Source organism: Macaca fascicularis, chromosome 6 (assembly GCF_037993035.2).
Source record: "Macaca fascicularis isolate 582-1 chromosome 6, T2T-MFA8v1.1".
In the NCBI taxonomy this organism is placed as follows: Eukaryota; Metazoa; Chordata; class Mammalia; order Primates; family Cercopithecidae; genus Macaca; species Macaca fascicularis.
The window spans coordinates 32,747,891-32,767,872 of record NC_088380.1 but is presented as its reverse complement, the minus strand read 5'-3'; the positions used below and the strand labels follow the sequence as shown (position 1 = coordinate 32,767,872).

The 19,982-nt window shown below is 40.8% G+C and overlaps 1 protein-coding gene across 1 annotated transcript in view; it reads left to right on the top strand.

The window, feature by feature from the left end:
* The window catches only part of GOLPH3 (golgi phosphoprotein 3), a 57,721-nt gene that overhangs the window by 20,299 nt on the left and 17,440 nt on the right, over nucleotides 1-19,982 (top strand). Inside the window, exon 2 of the mRNA XM_005556650.4 lies at nucleotides 19,554-19,685. Coding sequence (XP_005556707.1) covers nucleotides 19,554-19,685 — 132 coding nt within the window. The remainder of the gene's footprint in view (nucleotides 1-19,553; nucleotides 19,686-19,982) is intronic.

Here is a 19,982-nt window from a genome sequence, read left to right as displayed (position 1 = left end):
CAGATCTCGGCTCACTGCAAGCTCCGCCTCCCGGGTTCACGCCATTCTCCTGCCTCAGCCTCCCGAGTAGCTGGGACTACAGGCGCCCGCCACCTCGCCTGGCTAGTTTTTTGTATTTTTTAGTAGAGACGGGGTTTCACTGTGTCAGCCAGGATGGTCTCGATCTCCTGACCTCGTGATCCACCCGTCTCGGCCTCCCAAAGTGCTGGGATTACAGGCTTGAGCCACCACGCCCGGCCTGTCCACTGTTTTCAAACTTTGAATAACATTGATTAGCCCAGTGTTTTCCTTTTTTACGTGCAGGACAGGTACCTGGTTCCCTGCTTTTTCCTCCTGAGTTTTGCCTTTTTTGGCTCTTTGTACACTCTTTTTTTGTATGTCCTACCTGTCCACAATTATAGCAAAATCCAGGGAACACCCATGTGTTTTTTGTTACCCTTAGTCCAGCCATTGCCTGAGCAAGGAGGCTGGCCTTATATAAGTGCCCCCTAATGCCACTGCAGGCTTTAATGTATTCACTTAAAGTTTTTTCATCATTTGGATCTGCCTTTCCCTTAATAGGTCTAATTGCTGCCTGACATGCTGTATTAGCATTTTCATAAGCAAGCAGCTGAATGATCATCTTTTTGGCATGAGAATCTGAAATAGCGTTTTGAGCCGCATCTTGCAAACGGGTGATAAAATCTGGATAAGGCTCTCTTGGACCCTGTCGAACTGAGTTAAAAAAAAGGATAAGTAGTACCAGGGTCGTGAATTTTTTCCCAGGCTCTTAGGCATATAGTTCTGAGCTGATCAACAGCCTCATCACCCATTACCATCTGTTAATTTAGAGTACCCCATGCCTGTCTGATTCCAAGCAATTGATCAGATGTGATGTTAACGGGAGGTTGGGCTTGAGCATTTCTGCGTGCCTGATTTGTTGCTTCATCGTCCACCAGGTTTTAAATTGGAGAAATTCAGTGGGGGACAGGGTGGATCAGGCTAATGACTCCCAATCCGTAGGTAGTAAGCACCGGTTATAAGCCACAGATTGTAACAAGGAATGAACATAAGGAGAATTTGACCTATATCGTCCAATTGCTTGCTTTAAGTATTGTAATATTTTAAAAGGAAATGGCTCCCAGCATGCTTGAGCATGTTCTCCAGGCTCCTCAGCTGGTGAAATAATATCCGGAAACTGCCAAGCATCCAAATCCCCCATTTCTCATGTCTGGTGAATGGATGCTTAGATCGTTCCTGCACCATAATTTGTATTTGGGCAGGCTCATAGCATTCCTCTACCATAATTAACAGGTGGACAAGCCTGGATCATTCCCTCACCATAACTGGCTGTTGGGCGAGCCTGAAGCTTCCCTTCACCGTAGTTAATGGCGGGGTGTGCAACAGTGGGAGCAGCAAGCTGTGTCTCAGGCTCCCGTTCCAAAAATTCATAAGGCTGAGGCGGGGTGGCTGTTCCGGACCTTCCCATAAAAGCGCAGTACGTGGCACTGTTTCTGCAGTAGGTGGAACTGTTTCTTTCATAAGTTTTTGGCAGTTAGAATATATAGTTTCCCGTTTCTCCCCCCTTTTTAAACTAGACTGTGATGGTTCAGTTTGCGGACCATCAGACTCCTAATTACTAAACTTTTCTACATCATCTTGAAACTCCTCCTCTTCCTCCTCAGTGTGGAAGGGCTCCAGTGCTGTTTTAATTGCTGACCACACAGACCAAGTGGAGAAGGGAATATCGTGGCCCTCTTGTTGAGCTCGTTTGAAGTCTGATCTGACCTTGTGCCAGTCTTAAATCCATGGTTCCATATTCTGGGAACCAAGGAAAATACTTTTCTATGAGATGGAACAAAGATATGAGATTTTGCGTACTCACAATTACCCCTGCATGGCACAATAACTGCCACACCAGGCTTAAGTAATTAGTAAACTTACTTTCAGCCTGACCCATATTTTCCTGAGGTTACCCTGGAATTCTCCAAGCGCCCTACTTACCCGTAGAGCCTGAAGTGAAAATGTACTTGGGCATCCTTCGTCAGTCATCCTCCATTTTCCATGCTCTGGCGTTTCTTCACCAGATTATTTGTAGAGATTACCAGGGAGCCCCCATGTTGGGCGCCAGATGTTGGGGAAACCAGCTCCACACCACCCAGCAGGTACCCCAACTCTGCTGGAGACAAAGGGGTTAGAAAGAGACAGAATAAGTGTTTCAAAGGTGAGTCCAGGGGACCAGAGCATCAGAGGCTTGCTCACGGCCCAGAGCTCTCAGGCTCTGCCTAATTTATTGGTTTACAAGCTCTTTGTTCTTAGGGCTGATGGGAGGGGGAGGAAGGGATAAGGAAAAGGATTAATCAGTGAAGGAGAACTCGTGAGTCATTCAATAAGATGTATAGCAGTGGTGGTTTCTGTGAATTTCCTTGAGCAAAGGCATGTGTCTAAACTACTTAAGGTCTTTAGCTTATTGGGACTGAAATGGGTGGGAGTGGGTTTCAGAAGGAGCCAAGATGTTTGATTATACTCCATTTCTTCGAGGGAGTGTCATCTCCCTGAGCAACCTGTGGAATGCCACTGAACAGTTACGCTCTCGGGGCATAAAGACATGAAGGCAATAAGGAGACTTTTCTCCTCAGAGGCTGCCCGTGGCTCCCCATGGGTGTCTCACACAGGGGAGACCAACTCAACTGGCACCGCAGAATCTCTCTTTCCCACAGATAAATACAGATTTACATGGTATGTTCTCATGGAAAAAAATTCAAATGACAGAAGAATGATGTCTCATTGTTTGTAGTGACTGCATTATAGAACATGTTATGTAATCTTATTAGACCTTTATGTATTACAAAATATAGTCATATTGTGGGTCTTCATTACTTTCTTCTTTAATGGTCTGGAAATCACATGATTACTTTTTTTTTTTTTTTTTTTTTTTTGAGTTGGAGTCTTGTTCTGTCACCCAGGCTGAAGTGCAGTAGTGCGATCTTGGCTCACTGCAGCCTCCGCCTCCTGGGTTCACGCCATTCTCCTGCCTCAGCCTCCTGAGTAGCTGGGACTACAGGTGCCTGCCACCATGCCTGGCTAATTTTTTGTATTTTTAGTGGAGACCAGGTTTCACCCTGTTAGCCAGGATGGTCTTGATCTCCTGACCTCGTGATCCGCCTGCCTTGGCCTCCCAAAGTGCTGGGATTACAGGCGTGAGCCACCGCTCCCGGCCCATGATTACTTTTTTAGGTCTTTATGTTTGTGTTAGCGGATCCTTATATGTAAGGCTGTGCCTTTTTCTAGCTGGCAGCCAATACTCTTAGTTATTTCTTAATGCCTAGTGAGACTCTTCACCTTAATCTCACTTCTTAGTTGCTTTCACATCCTTTTTGCCTACCATTGTATATCTAGCATCTAGCACAATGCCTAGTATTGCACAGGTGTTTGTCTTTAGAATGAGTGAGGGAATGCCATTTTATTTATATCAGTATTATGATAATAATATTGGAATTGGAATTATTATTTCTTTTCATTCTGTGCCTTTGTATCTTAGTCATCTTTATCACCTCTGTTTAGTAATGTCTTGGCACTCAATAGAGTTTATTGAGTTAAAATTATGCTTGAAATATATTACTTCCAGCCAGGTATGGTGGCTCATGCCTGTAAACACTGTGGGAGACCAAGGCAGAAGGATTGCCTGAGCCCAGGAGTTTGAGACCAGCCCTGGGCAACACAGCAATACCCTGTCTCTATTTTAATAATAAAAATATATATTAAACAAATATAAATTTATTACTTCCAATAATTTTTTTTCCCCAGAGTCTCACTCTGTCACCCAGGCTAGAGTGCAGTTGTATAATCATAGCTTACTGCAGCCTTGAACTCCTGGGCTCAAGTGATCCTCCCACCTCAGTTTATTTTGAGAATTTAAAAAATTACGGTGTTTACTTTATGCAGCATTATGCCTCAGCCTCCCAAGTGGGAATGATTTTCTGCTTTTAGAAAATAATACAGAGGCCAGTATCTAATAAATGTTATAGTGACTTGATATAAAACTTACATAGGACTTGTCAAAATGTCCTCAACTTAAAATACTTAAAATACAGTGTGATGCAGTAGTAAAAGTGATGTATCTAGAGGCACAGCTCTGGGGCTCGAGGTAATGCTGCTCTAGGGTGTGAATGTAGTCATATTTCTTACTTTCTCTAAACCTCAGATTTTTCAAATGTAAAAAGGTGATAATATTGTACTAGGTAATTGTAGAACCTAGATGATAATTTATAAATGGCTTTGCAAACTGAAATGTTATTCTCTTGTATTAAATAAAACCTTCGTGTTTCTTACAGAAGAATAAAGGTTGTGGCTTATAGTTAGGTCTTACTAACAAGATGCTGTTAAATATACTTTAAAAAACCACTAATGAAAGCCCTTAAAAATTCATTTGCTTGAGAGGCAGTGTCTGCTCACACTTTGTTTTGTACTCTCTGCTATGAAGTGATCAGTGGCAAGTGTGGAAAGAAAAAAGTGATAACCAGTCAAGCACCCCAGTCTGAAAATCTGAAATTTGAAATGGTTCTAAAATTTGAAACCTTTTCAGTGCTGACATGATACTACAAATGGAAGATTCCATACCTGGCACACTTTGTATCATGCTCAAAACTATTTAAAATATTGTATAAAATTACATTTGGCTATGTGTATAAGGTGTATGTGAAACACAAATGAATTTTGTATTTAGACTTAGGTCCCATCCCTAAGGTATCTCAATATCTATATGCAAATATTCCAAAATCTAGAATCTGAAACGCTTCTCGTCCCAAGTACAGGGATACTCAACCTGGACCCTCTGCTGTTTTCAGGGGGCTGAAAGGAAGCACACCTAGATCATACATTAAATAAACAGGTCTTGGAAGGCAGGACAGAAAAAGAGAGCCAGGGCTTTGGAGCTAGGTAGACCAATTTCATTTCTTGCTTTGCCTCAGTGCGTGGCAGGTCCTCTGAGCCTCAGTTCCATTATCTTGTGAAATTGGAAGAATAGTGCCTACTTTACAAGGTTTTCTAAGAATTAGAAAAAATGTACACTGAATGCTTAGCACGATTTTAACAGAGTAGATACTCAGTGTATGGTAGAGTGTGACTGTGTGCACTTTAAAAAAGGATTTGGAAGGATACATTCCAAATGTTAATGGAGATTATCTTGAAGAGGGAATGTGTGAGGGATGGAAGGGGAAGAGAAGGTAGAGACTTAATTTTCTGTCATGTATTTCTATTTGAATTTTTTTTGAAAACAAGTGAGAGTACCTGAGAGGTCCGTGTAAGTGGCCAAGAGCACTCAGTTGAAGGAATAGGCGGCTGAAGAGTAACCTGACACAGAGCCAGAGCAGGGGCTGCCAGAGCAAAGCCAGGAGAGGGGGGTTGTGGAGCCAGCAGGAGGAGGAGGAGGGAAGAGTAGTGGAGGTGGACTTGCTGACAATACCTTCAAGGAGTCTGCTGTGAATGGAAAGGAGATAGGGCAGGGTTGGTCCGGGTCTGTCTCTTATGTGTGATGGTAAATGTGAGAATATTTGAAGGCCAATAGGCAGGTGCTAGTATACATGTTAGATTTTAAGGTATTTTAGGAGGGCAGGAGTTGTGAGCAAAGGTAAATGTGGAAGTAGGAGGGAATGGGTAGGATTAGCTTTAGGCAGACTGTGTACTGTAACCAGACAAAAGAGCGGGTATGTATGAAATTGAGTTTGTTGAGTTGGTTTGATTTTGTGAAGTTATCTGCTGAAAATGAGCTGAGTTTAGAGGTTTGGGGAGAATCGGGTTTTGAAATATCTGATAAAGAGAGTGGTAAGAGCTCTGAGTAGGGAAACTGATTTGCCGTGTGTGTGTGTGTGTGTGTGTGTGTGTGTGTGTGTGTGTGTGTGTGTGTGTGTGTGTGTGTGTGTGTGTGTGTGTGTGTGTGTGTGTGTGTGTGTGTGTGTGTGTGTGTGTGTTTGAGTCGGTTTTTCTCTTGTTACCCAGGCTGGAGTGCGATGGCATAATCTCGGCTTACTACAACCTCCTCCTCCTGGGTTCAAGCGATTCTCCTGCTTCAGCCTCCCGAGTAGCTGGGATTACAGGCATGCACCACCATGCCTGGCTAATTTTGTATTTTTAGTAGCAATGGGGTTTCACCATATTGGTCAGGCTGGTCTTGATCTCCTGATCTCAAGTTATTCATCCGCCTCGGCCTCCCAAAGTGCTGGGATTACAGGCGTGAGCCACTGTGCCCAACCCCAGTATCATTAAAGGTTTAGTTTAAGTTGGAGATAGTACATGTACTGAGATTACAATATTTTTTTACATCAGTTCAGAAACACAGGTACAGATATGGAGAAAGTGACAGTTGGATTGATCCGAGGCTGGAGTTTTGCTAGTTGAATGCAGTAGAAAACAATGGATGTGTTTAGAAAACTCGTAAGGGTGTAGTTGAAGGTAGTGTACTCTGGCCTTATTTGCCCATCTTTGAATTGAGATCAATAATAATAGCACTTAGTTCAGAAGGTTGTTGTGAAGGTTGAAATGAGCTCCCACAGTACTTAGTACTCAGAAGAGTGCTTTGCACATGGTATGTGCACAGTAACTTACTGTGCTGGGTGGGGATGAGGGAAAGAATGGAGGAGACTGTTGGGTAAAAAAGGAGGGAGGCTGAGGATTGGAATCCCCATAAGGATGATGAAAAGTTACTTGTGGATTGAATTTCCTAGTTGGATTTGGTTCTCATCGATAGGTAGTGGGTTTAAGGCTGCTGATGTCCAAGTTCCTAGGGAGTGGCAGGTAAAATCCCTGGTTTTGAGTGAAGACCATGAGAATAGAGGCCCCGGTGATCAGGGGCCTGGCTACTACTTGTGTGAAAAAACACATTCTGCGTTACAAATTGCTTAAAAGGGAACTTTTCAAACATAATCATAACTTGGTTAACACCAGTAACTTACATATGTGGATGGGGCCCAAATCCAAGCATTATTTAGTTATTTACTGGTTTTGTTACCTGTCTCAGTTTATTTGGGCTGCGTAACAGAATACCATAGACCAGACATCCCTAACCTCTGGGCTGTGGGCGGGTACTGGTCTGTGGCCTGTTAGGAACTAGGTTGCACAGCAGAAGGTGAGGTGCTGGCGAGCTTTACTGCCTGAGCTCCGCCTCCTGTCAAATCAGCAGCATTAGATTCTCTTAGGAGTGTGAACCCTGTTATGAACTGCGCATGTAAAGGATCTAAGGTAGGCGTTCCTTATGAGAATCTAACTAATGCCTGATGATCTGAGGTGGAACAATCTCATCCTGAAACCATCCCCCTCCCTCCTCCAGTCCGTGGAAAAAATTGTCTTGCCTGAAACCAGTCCCAGGCACCAAAAAGGTTGGGGACTACCACAGTAGACAGTGTGGCTTATAAACAACAGAATTTTTTTTTTTTTTGAGACAGAATCTCACTCTGTCACCCCAGGCTGGAGTGCAGTGGTGCAATCTCCATTCACTTCTGCCTCCCTTCTCTTCATTCTCTTGCCTCAGCCTCCCAAGTAGCTGGGATTACAGGTACACACCACCACACCTGGCTTATTTTGTATTTTTACTAGAGACAGGCTGAGACCACCAGGCTACTCTCAAACTCCTGACCTCAGGCGATCCGCCCACCTCAGCCTCCCAAAGTGCTGGGATTACAGGCATGAGCCACCGTGCCCAGCTAACAAAAGGAATTTGTTTCTTACAGTTCTGGAGTCTGGAAAGTTCAAGAACAAGAAATTGGTAAATGTGGTGTGTGGTGAGGGCCTACTTCCTGGTTGTCTTCTCATTGCATCCTCACATGGCAGAAGGGCATAGGGACTCTCTGGGGCCTCTTTTATAAGGGCACTAATTCCATTCATGAGGCTTCTGCCCTGACCTAATCACCTTCCAGAGACCCTACTGGGGGGTTAGAATCTTTTTTTTTTTTTTGAGATGGTGTTTTGCTCTTGTTGCCCAGCTGGAGTGCAATGGTGCAATGTGATCTTGGTTCACTGCAACGTCTGCCTCTCGGGTTCAAGCAATTCTCCTGCCTTAGCCTCCCAAGTAGCTGGGATTACAGGCACGTGCCACCACGTCCCGCTGATTTTGTATTTTTAGTAGAGACAGGGTTTCTCCATGTTGGTCAGGCTGGTCTCAAACTCCCGACCTCAGGTGATCCGCCTGCCTTGGCCTCCCAAAGTTCTGAGATTACAGGCATGAACCACTGCGCCTGGCTAGAATCCTTTTTTTTTTTTTTTTGAGACGGAGTCTCACTCTGTCGCCCAGGCTGGAGTGCAGTGGTGCGATCTTGTCTCACTTCAAGCTCTGCCTCCCGGGTTCATACCATTCTCCTGCCTCAGCCTCCTGAGTAGCTGGGACTACAGGCGCCCGCCACCAGGTCCGGCTAATTTTTTTGTTTGTATTTTTAGTAGAGACAGGGTTTCACCATGTTAGCCAGGATAGTCTTGATCTCTTGACCTCGTGATCCGCCCGCCTCTGCCTCCCAAAGTGCTGGGATTAGAGTTGTGAGCCACCGCACCCGGCCTAGAATCTTAACATAAGAGTTTAGTGGGGGACACAAACATTCAGTCTGTAGCCTTATTCTTTTGCTAATTAAAAAAAATCAGAAAGCTGAGGGCTTTCTTTAGTCATTTGAAATGCTTAAGGGGAGTTGTTGGCTTAGTTTTTTTGGTAACAGCTTTGTTGAGATTTAATTGACAATTCACTTATTTAAGTTGTACGATCCAGGAATACATGCCTGTAAACCTAGCACTTTGGAGGAAACCAAGGCAGGAGAATTGCTTGAGGCCAGGAATTTGAGACTGGCCTGGGCAACATAGTGAGATCCTATCGCTAAAAATAAAAATAAAAAACCAGGTTTTTTATTGCTGATGCTTCCTTGTCCCAGCTACTCAGGAGGCTGAGTTGGGTATATCATTTCAGCCCAGGACTTCAAGGTTGCAGTGAGCTATGATCAAGCCACTGCACTCTAGCCTGGGTGACAGAATGAGACCTTGTGTTTAAAAAAAAAAAAAAAAGTCAAAGGTAACAACGAAGTGACTTCTAGTGTGTTTAGAGTTGTGTATCCATCGCCATAATACATTTTAGAGCTTTTTTTTTTTTTTTTTTTTTTTTTTTGGAGACGGAGTCTTGCTCTGTTGCCCAGGCTGGATTGCAGTGGCGCAATCTTGGGTCACTGCAACCTCTGCCCACTGCGACCTTCGCCTCCTGGGTTCAAGTGATTCTCCTGTCTCGGCCTCCTGAGTAGCTGGGATTACAGGCGCACGCCACCACGTCTGGCTAATTTTTGTATTTTTAGTAGTGATGGGGTTTCACCCTGTTGGCCAGGCTGGTTTCTAACTCCTGACCTCGTGATCCACCTGCCTTGGCCTCCCAAAGTGCTGGGATTACAGGCATGAGCCACTGCACCCAGCCAAGATGACTTCTTAGATAATCCTATGTGTTTTCGTGCTCAGTTGCATCAGGAGTAATCCAATGTCTGGTTTTAGAATTTGAAGACCAGTGAGTTCGTTTGGTGACAGACCTATCTGCCCGTTGGAAATTTCCCCTACTTTTCATCTAATTTAGGGATTCTTAGCCTGGGGTCACTGGTAGAATTCAGGAAACACTTGAGAGGGGAAAAATTTATTTTTAGTGACCTATACCTGAAAGTTAACATCTACATCAACTATAAGAAGTATTAACAGTATCTGTGAGTTTGTCACCACTAGAGAGACCAGAGATACTTTCATATTACATTACAGTTATTGTAGATTTCTCAAAATACTGTCTTTGCTCATTACTACATTGGAATTATAATAGTTATTAGATCTGCCACTATAACTTGTTTAATAAAGCACATATATCACAAATTCATTTTTAATATTTTGATGACTGATTTGGTTTCCTTTATAATTGTGTGCATTTTATGCACTTAAAAGACAGGATAAACACTTAATTTTCTTTTAATTACTAAGTTTCGGGTTAGGAGTTTGTGCCTTAGCTACTTCCAGTGGTATCTAGTGAGGTATGGGCTCTTTTCTTTTTTAAAATTATGACTTGCGGTTTTATATATATTCATTGTGTTTCATTCACTTATATTAATTACCCTTCTTGATGTTTAAATTGTCCCACTTTTAGCCTATGGAAGTTCTTTTCTCAGTTGGTTTCAGTGTTCTTTGTGATACAGCTTATTAACCTTTGAAAACTTCTTTGCTTTTTGGCAAGGCCAACACAATGTCCTGGACTCATCTTCTTGTACATTTCCTGTTTCAGACTTAGAATCAGTCATTGCTTCAAGGAATCCTGGTTTCCATCTGGTGGGGAATTGACCCCACACTGGTGTGAGTACACTGGGTGTACTCAGTGTTACTGAGTTGTTACTGCTTCTGGGACTTTTTCGTATACAGAGATACGATGTATTTTCCTCAAGGGACAGAGCTGGCAAACATATTTTAGAGGAAAAAAAAATCTGTTTACATGGTTTTTTGGTTCAAGTTTAACATTACAGATTTTTATTTAAATTATAGGGTTTTATATTTATCTTTTTTCTTACTGAAAATTTTGGTTCCTCAAATACTTGCATTGGCTTACTGCTTGTATAAAAACAGTTTTCAAAATAAAAATGTCAGCATTACTACTAGTTGACTTGAGTTTGACTTAAAATTCCTTTGTAGTAGTTTTATTAAGAATGTGCAGTCAAAATACTGTATTCTAAAGTTAAAATAGCTTTTCTTTGTGGTTCTGTCACTAAGTGGTCTACAGTTGTTTTCATTCTTCAGGAGTTTTTTTTTTTTTTCTCATTTTAGTGCGTATAATTATATTGCAAGTTGTATTCAGAAGTCTCATTTCCTTCTTTGTTCCTTCTACCTCATTCTTTTCTTCCCCCATTAGTAGTTCTTGAAAAGTTAGTTTGGAGTTTATCTTTCTGGTATTTTCTTAGCAAAACTATACATATATTCATATTCTTGCCCTTCTCCTTCATACACAAGGTAATGATTTTCATACATTGTGTGCACCTTGCTTTTTACATCTTATATTCTAAAGATTGTTCTCTATCAGTCTTACGTAGAAATCTTTTATGGTTCTATAGTATTCCACTATGTGGTAGATATATCTTAGTGCATTCATCCAGTCCCTTATTGATGGATTTATGGGTTGTTTCCAAACTTTTGCTTCTACAGATAATATCACAATAACCATATGCATACACTGTTTGATGTGTGTGGGGCTGTTTCTTCAGAGTAGATTCCTTAGAAGTAGAATTGTCATGTTAAAGGGTAAATCTATGTGTGATTTTTCTAGGTCCCCAAATTTCCCTCAGTAAAAGTGGTGTCATTTTGACATTCCCATCATAGTGTATGAGAGTGCCTATTTCCCTCATTTTTGCCAACTATGCTGTCAAGCTTTTGGATTTTTTTTTTTTTTTTTTTTGAGATTGAGTCTTACTCTTGCCCAGGCTGGAGTGCAGTGGTGTGATCTCGGTTCACTGCAACCTTGGCGTCCTGGGTTCAGGTGATTCTCCTGCTTCAGCCTCCTTAATAGCTGGGATTACAGGCACGCGCAACCACGCCCAGCTAATTTTTGTATTTTTAGTAGAGACAGGGTTTTACTATGTTGGCCAGGCTGGTCTCGAACTCCTGACTTCAAGTGATCCACCCACCTTACCTCCCAAAGTGCTGGGATTACAGGCGTGAGCCACTGCACCTGGCCAAGCTTTTGGATTTTTGCCAGTCTGATATGTAAGCGTGATAACATGTAGTTTAAAAAAAAAAAAAGGGGTGAGGGGCCAGACGTGGTGGCTCACGCCTGGGAGGCCGAGGCGGGCAGATCACGAGGTCAGGAGGTTGAGACCAGCTTGGCCAACGTAGTAAAACCCCATCTGTACTAAAAATAGAAAAATCAGCCAGGCGTGGTGGCACATGTCCATAGTCCGGGCTACTTGGGAGGCTGAGGCAGGAGAATCACTTGAACCCGGGAGGTTGAGGTTGCAATGAGCTGAGATAGTGCCACTGCACTCCAGCCTGGTAACAGAGCGAGACTCTGTCTCAATTGAAAAAAAAAAAAAGGTAAAATATGCATAACATAAAATTGACCACTTAAAACATTTTTAAGTGTACAGTTTAATGGCATTAAGTAGATTCACTCTGTGCTGTCATCACCACTATCCCTCTCCAGAATTTCTGTATCATTTCTTTTTCTTTTTCTTTTTTTTTTTTTTGAGATGGAGTCTTGTTCTGTCACCAAGGCTGGAGTGCAGTGGCGCGAACTCAATTCACTGCAAACTCTGCCTCTCAGGTTCATGCCACTCTCCTGTCTCAGCCTCCTGAGTAGCTGGAACTACAGGCACCTGCCACCACACCCGGCTAAATTTTGTACTTTTAGTAGAGACGGGGTTTCACCATGTTAGCCAGGATGGTCTCGATCTCCTGACCTTGTGATCTGCCCGCCTCGGCCTCCCAAAGTGCTAGGATTACAGGCAGAAGCCACTGCGCCCGGCCACTTCTCTGTCATTTCATACCAAAACTCTACCCATTAAACAATAGCTACTATTGCCTTCTATCCACAGCCCCTGGGAACCACTGTCTCTGTGAATTTGACTATTCTAGGTACCTCATGTATGTGGAATCATAGAGGATTTTGTCTTTTCGTGACTGGCTAATTTCAGTTAGCATAATGTCTTCAGAGTTCATCCATGTTTTGTAGCTATGTATCAGAATTTTACATAGATCTGTGTATCAGAATTTAAATTTTTAAGGCTGAATAATGTTTTCTTGTATGCATATACTACTGCATTTTATTTATCCAAATTCATGGTTGATAAATACATGTTTTGCCTTTTTTTTTAATTAGGTGAGATTCTTTTTGCTATTAAGGTCTCATGTATTTTAAATGTGTATTTTTATTGTGAATGATAAAGCATCTTTTGGTATGTTTTAGTAATTTCCATTCTTTTGTGAACTTCATCATCTGTTACCTTTTAAAAAATTGAATATTTCAAAATATATATATTTTTTGAGACAGGATCTTGCTTTGTTACCCAGGTTAGAGTGCATTAGTGCAATTATAGCTCATTGCAGCCTCAATCTCCCAGACTCAAGGCCTCCCGAGTAGCTGTCTACAGGCACGTCTACAGGCATGTGCTATCACACCCAGCTAATTTTAAAACATTTTTTGTAGAGACGGCTCTTTCTATGTTACCAGACTGGTCTGAAACTCCTGGCCCAGGTGATCCTCCTGCCTTAGCCTCCCAAAGTGCTGGGATTACAGGTGTAAGCCATTGTGCCTGGCCTCAAAATATTTTTTTAAAAAAAGCTTTTCTTAATTTTTAGGAACTAATTGTATACTAAAGATTTATTTGTGATATAAGTGACTTTGCCATGATTTTTGCCCTGCAAACTTTACCAAAAAAATGTGTAGTCTCTTTTATTGCTCCTAGATTTTGAGAATAGCTGGGAAGTTTTTTCTTCCACTCCCAGATTATAAAGGTTTTCACTCCTATTTTGTCTTCTAGTACTTAACATTATTTCACTTTACATTTCAGTCTCTGATCCATGTGGAATTTATATTGATGTATAATCAGGAATTTGATCCAATTATGTTTTTCCTAATGGCTATCCGGTTGTCCCAACAAATTTGATTAAAATGTTCATCTTTCCGTGGTACCTTGATTTATGATGACATTTTTGTCATGTACAGATTGAGAATCCTAAATTCGAAAATCTGAAATTGGAAATGCTCTAGTATCTAAAACTTTTTCAGCACCAGCATGACAAAGAAAATCCTCATTGGAAACTTTTGTTTTTCAGATTTTCGGATTTGGGTATAATGCAAATATTCCAAAATGTGAAAAAAAATCTTAACTCCATAACACTTCCAGTCACAAGCATTTTGGATAAGGGATACTCAACCTGTATTTGATTTCAGTATGTTCTTGGGTCTATTTCTGGAATTTATTCTGTTGGTCTGTCTATTCGTGTGCCAGTGTGATATCATTTTAATTTTAGAGACTTTTAAATCTGTTTTAGTATCTAGTAAGACAGCTTTCATTTCTGTTCCCTACATATTGATATCTCCCCAAGTTTTCCTGGCTATTCTTTTTTTTTCTTTAGAAACTTTTATTTTTAACTTGTGTAGCTCCAAGGAAAATCTGTTGCTATTTTTATTGGGATATTAAATTTATTAGTTAACTTAGGAAGAACTGGTAATAATGCTGAGACTTTGTATATAAGAATGAAATATCTTTCTATTAATTCAAGTCTGTTTTTAAGTCTTTCAGGAGACTTTTAAACTTTTCTTCATATAGGTTTTGCCTTGATGTTTTTTGTTCTTTTTGTTTCTGTTGTAAAGGTCTTTTCAATTATATTTTAACTTTTTAGTATTTCAACTGTGTATTTTGTTTGTATATGACAGCTGATGTTTAATTTTATATAAGCTGGCTACTTTACAAAACTCGTATTTATAGTGATTTTTCCATTTACTCTCATGAGTTTTCTAAATGTCCAACAATATCACCAGGAAATGCAGTTTTACTACTACTTTTTTTTTTTTTTTTCCTTGAGACGGAGTCTCACTTTGTTGCCTAGGCTTAAGGGCAGTGGCTCACTGCAGCCTCTGCCTCCTGGTTTCTAGCAATTCTCCTGCCTCAGCCTCCTGAGTAGCTGCTATTACAGGCATGTGCCACCACACCTGGCTAATTTTTCTAGTTTTAGTAGAGATGGGGTTTTGCTGCCTTGGCCAGGCTGGTCTTGAACTCCAGACCTCAGGTGATCTGCTCACCTCGGCCTCCCAAAGTGCTGAGATTACAGGCGTGAGCCACAGTGCCCAGTCTTACTACTTCTTTAACAGTTCTTACATCTCTAGATGCTTTTTCTTGTCTAGTCTTTTTTTTTTTTTTTTTGGAGACGGAGTCTTGCTCTGTTGTCCAGGCTGGAGCGTAGTGGCTGCTCCAGAGTAGCTGGGACTACAGGCGCACGCCACTACACCTGGCTAATTTTTTTGTATTTTTAGTGGAGACAGGGTTTCACCATGTTAGCCAGGATGGTCTTGATCTCCTGACCTCGTGATGTGCCCACCTCGGGTGGCCTCCCAAAGTGCTGGGATTACAGGTGTGAGCCACCGTGCCCAGCCAATTGTCTAGTCTTTTTAATCTGCTTTTACCTGAAGTCACCTTCATTCTCTTGATTAGTTATTTTTGTCAAGAACTTTTTGAGTCTTAATTATTGACACAATCCAAATTTCATGTAAGATTTCAGAAGTGACTTTATAGAATTTTTTTTTGTAACAGCTCTGAGATATAATTCATATGCCATACAATTCAGTCATTTGAAGTGTACAATTCAAGGTTTTTAATGTATTTACAGATTTGTACAACCATCACCATAATCAATTTTAGAATATTTTTATCACTTCCAAAAGAAAGCTCATACCCTTTAGCCATTACCTCCCCCTTTTCCCATTTTGCCAGCCCTGGGCACCCACTATGTTAATTATCTTACTGCGTAACAAAACATAGCTTAAAACAACAAACATGCTGTTCTGTGTGTGTGCCTGTCTTTCTGCCTCTCTGTATGTCTTGGTTTGCCTCACATTGCATCCTCTCATTTCTACTCTGCATATGTCTTGTTTTCCTTTCTGTTACCTTCATTCTTTGCATTTGTACTCAATGGCCAGTAGCTTCTGAATCCACACAACCAGTACAGCTCCAGTGCATGCCCATGTAACTGATTCAGTATGGCAAGTTCAGATACTCAGGAGGGAGACTTAATTTGTTCATCCTGGTCCAGTTAGATTTGGCAAGTACAATCACCTTTCTTTTTTTCATGTTTTCATTTTTTTGAGATGCAGTTTCTTGTTGCCCAGGCTGGGGTGCAATGATGCAATCTCAGCTTACTGCAACCTCTGCCTCCTGGGTTCAAGCACTTCTCCTGCCTCAGCCTCCGTTGTAGCTGGGATTACAGGAATGCGCCACCACGCCCGGATAATTTTGTATTTTGTTTTTTTGTTTTTGTTTTTTGAGACGGAGTCTTGCTCTGTCGCCCAGGCTGGAGTGCATTGGCGCCGTCTCAGCTCACTGCAAGCTCTGCCTCCGGCACCAGGATTTTTAAAACTGATTTTCATAGAATTGAAATATTCTGTAGGCTGTTAAAAGTATACTGTAAATTAAAATGCTTGAATGTCAGGAGAGTTTGGGAAACGCTGAGTTTATTCCCCTTTTTTTTTTGCTTTTAGATTGTTTCTGTGTTTTTAGATTTTGTTTTGTTTTTAGATTGTTTTTGTGTTTTGTGATAATGATGTGATCAGTATATTTGTACATATATTTTTGTGCACAGTATTTTCTAACTAAAGACCCATAAGAATTGTGTCAAAGGATATGAACATTTATAAGTTTTTGTAAATACAAACCTATGATATACATATGTATTAGTATTTATATAATTTCAAAATAAGACTACACTTTAGATCAAGCTTGTCGGCCACAGGTGGCCCACGACTTTGAATCTGGTCCAACACAAATTTGTAAACTTTCTTAAAACATGAGTTTTTTTTGTTGTTGTTTTCTTTAGCTCATTAGCTGTCATTAGTGTTAGTATATTTTATGTGTGGGCCAAGATAATAATTCTTCCAATATGGCCTAGGGAAGCCAAAAGAGTGGACATTTCTGCTTTAGATAATATAATTTTTTATCTGTTTCTTATGTAGAATATATATTGTGAGCATTTTCCCATGTTGTAAATGTTTTTAATAACATATAAGGAAGGTCTTATACTTCTGTTTATATCCCTCTTACGATCTTTTTACAAAATATTTTTATTACATTTCATTTTGGGTCGCCAAAATGAGTTCCTTCTTAACAAAAAGCTTCTGGGTAAGTAGGCACTTAAGAGCAGAACAGTATCTTTTAACTCGAATGGTGAGAACTCTTCTCAGTGTTTGCAGATTTAGGGAGCTTAATAAACAATACCCTTTTCTACCATTCAAATTGAGCCACTTAAAAGAATAAAGGGAGTCAGGCAGATGGAGATCTGGTAGTATATGGCCCAGCCCTACCTGGGATGTCTCTGCCCTCTCCCAGCCTTATATTTTAGAACATGGGAACTAATTATGACTACAATCCTAAGCTGTTCGATACTGCCAGTTACTAACCTTCCCCACGTATTTTATCCTTTTTTTTTTTTGAGATAGGGTCTCACTCCTGTCATCCAGACTGGAGTGCAGTGTCATGATCATGGCTTACTGCAGCCTCAACTTCCTGAGCTCAGGTGATTCTCCCACCTCAGCCTTCCAAGTAGCTGGGACCACAGTAGGGTGCCACCATGCCCGACTAATTTTTGTATTTTTTGTAGAGACGAGGTTTAACCATGTTGTCCAGGTTGGTCTGGAACTCCTGGGCTCAAGCAATCCACCTGCCTCTGCCTCCCAAAGTGCTGGGATTACAGGTGTATGTCACTGCCTGGCCACATTCTGGTTAATTTTTGATCCTGCTTTTACAACATGGATTTTAGCGGAGGGTGTCAACATACTGGACTTTTCTGTTGCTTGGTGTGTCTTTGTTGGCTTCATTTATGTTTGGAATATTGCTGACGAGTCCCAGAAGCTGTGGTACAGAACTGTCCATTCCCATTCTTCTACTTTCCCATGTGAATCCAATTCTGTTTAAGCCTGTGTCATTCAGTGATGATGCCTAAAGCCATTCACTAAATTTAGATCTCTGAAGTCTGTTATTAAAGACCCCGTTTTGCTAATATCTCTGGGTATGCCATTAAAGGAGCATTTGAGATTGAGACATATTTTAGTTCTCTGCTATCAAATGTAAGCTTCCATACTGTTCAGCTGGAGTTTGCAGGCTCTAGGGCTGTTGACGTCCATTATTGCTTTATGAGGTGTTCTTTGTTGTTTACAGTTTGTAGAGGCTCACTTAGGAACTCTGTCTATATGTCCCGGCCAGTCAAAGCCAGATATCTGTAACTTTAATTTCATGTGGAATTCATTCTCAGGCTTCGTAGGGCTTTAATTTCATGGACACAGAAGCCACACATTTTACCTAACCTCTATAAACTACTGGTATTATTAGCCACTTTGCTAAATCTCTGCTGATCTTCATTTGATCAGACCCCAACACTAATTTTAAAATGATTCCCTAAAATCCAGTCAGTGTCTGCTTCTTCTGCCTCACATTTAAATTGATCTCTTAACACTGATGTTTTTGTTTATCCCCTTGTGCCTCCTTTAATCTAAATTGTTATTTTTCCAAAGGTCACATTCTCAGAAGTGGTGGCTTAGTGAGGCGAATTTAACTCCTTGTATCAAAAATGAAGTTTGATGGACCTCAGTGGTCAGTCATCTTCTGAAATACAAGCTCACTACTCTGGCCTGGCAAACTGCCAGGATTGACCTTGGAAAAGTGCCAGAGGTGAGGGCCAGGCCTTCCTAATCCTGGGCCCTCCATTCTTCAGAGATTCAGTTGGCCTGTTCTACCAAAATTATGTTACCTGTTCTGAGCCTTAATGAGAATTATTTATAGCTTCTGCTGTCTCATGAGAACTGGGATGTTAAATTGATAGCTGGCAACCCTCCTGCCAAGATTTGTGGCTTTATAATTTGAACAACTCCAGTTATTTGCTGTTACAGTGCCCTGACCTCATCTGGTGATGTCTGCTTGACCAGTATCCCATATCTCTAGATGTCTATCAACCTCCTTATGTCTGGCTGTTCTTCCGCCATGGATGCTGCCCTTACATTGTCTCTTGGGGCCGATCTGATTGTTATACTGTTTATTATTCAGAATTTTAGGCATATAGCCATCCGTTTGTTTGTGGGCCCGTATGTGTTTTTCTAATATATTCTTACAAAATTAACAGTGTGTGTATTTAAGACACAATGTCTCACAGTTTCGCCCAGGCTGCAGTGTGTCGGTGTAATCATTGCTCACTGTAGCCTTGAACTCTTGGACACAGTGGTCCTCCTGCCTTAGCCTCCTTAGTAGCTGGGACTACAGGTGTGTACCACCATACCTGGCTAATTGATTTTTTTTTGATAGAAACAGGATCTCACTATGTTGTCCAGGCTGGTCTCAAACTCCTGGGCTCAAGCCATCGTCTTGGCTCCGCCTCCCAAAGCACTCGGATTAACCTTGTGGTTTTATCCTAAACAGCAATAAATGGATGGTATTCTAATTCTCAGTGAAGCTAAATTGGCTAGGTTGCCTTTCCCTGAGCTTCTTAACTTGTCCACATATAATAAATCACTATAATCGGAGATTAACTGAGTATTCCTTGGAGTTTGCAGGGTTCTGAAAGAACCTAATAAACACAGCTTAGTGAAATGTGAGTTATATTTCTAAACTTTTGACCTCTAAAGTTATTTGTTGTTTGTATATAAGAATAAGTGGTGGAAAGATAAGCCCCTGAAAATTATCGATTAATAATTTATGTTAATTGTATTTTTTCAGTATGTTGTTATAGAAATACAAGAAAGGTAAAAGGCATCAAATAGGACTTTGGCTGAGAATATTTGTTTTTGACTGTGAATTCAAGGTAAATTAGCTATTTTGTTTTATTTCTTCTTTTTTTAACAGGGTTACACATCATTTTGGAATGACTGTATATCATCTGGATTACGTGGCTGTATGTTAATTGAATTAGCATTGAGAGGAAGGTTACAACTAGAGGCTTGTGGAATGAGACGTAAAAGTCTATTAACAAGAAAGGTAAGAGGAGTGCTGAGTAACTTTCTTTTTAAAGAGGTTGTACTACTTAAAATGTATGCTTTTACTAATAGCTTTCAAAAATGAAAGCGGAAGTTGATATTAAAGTTGTCTTTATTCTATTGTATTTCCATATCTTTTTTGCATTCTTGGTTTTCTGGTTCTTTGTACCTACAATGAATAATGTAATTCATTATTAAGGTAACTGGCCACTGGATCTTACATCTTCAGAAAGATTTTAGACTTCATTTGCTGCTTTTAAAAGCCATGGTTTTGAAAGATTTGACATTAAAAACTCAA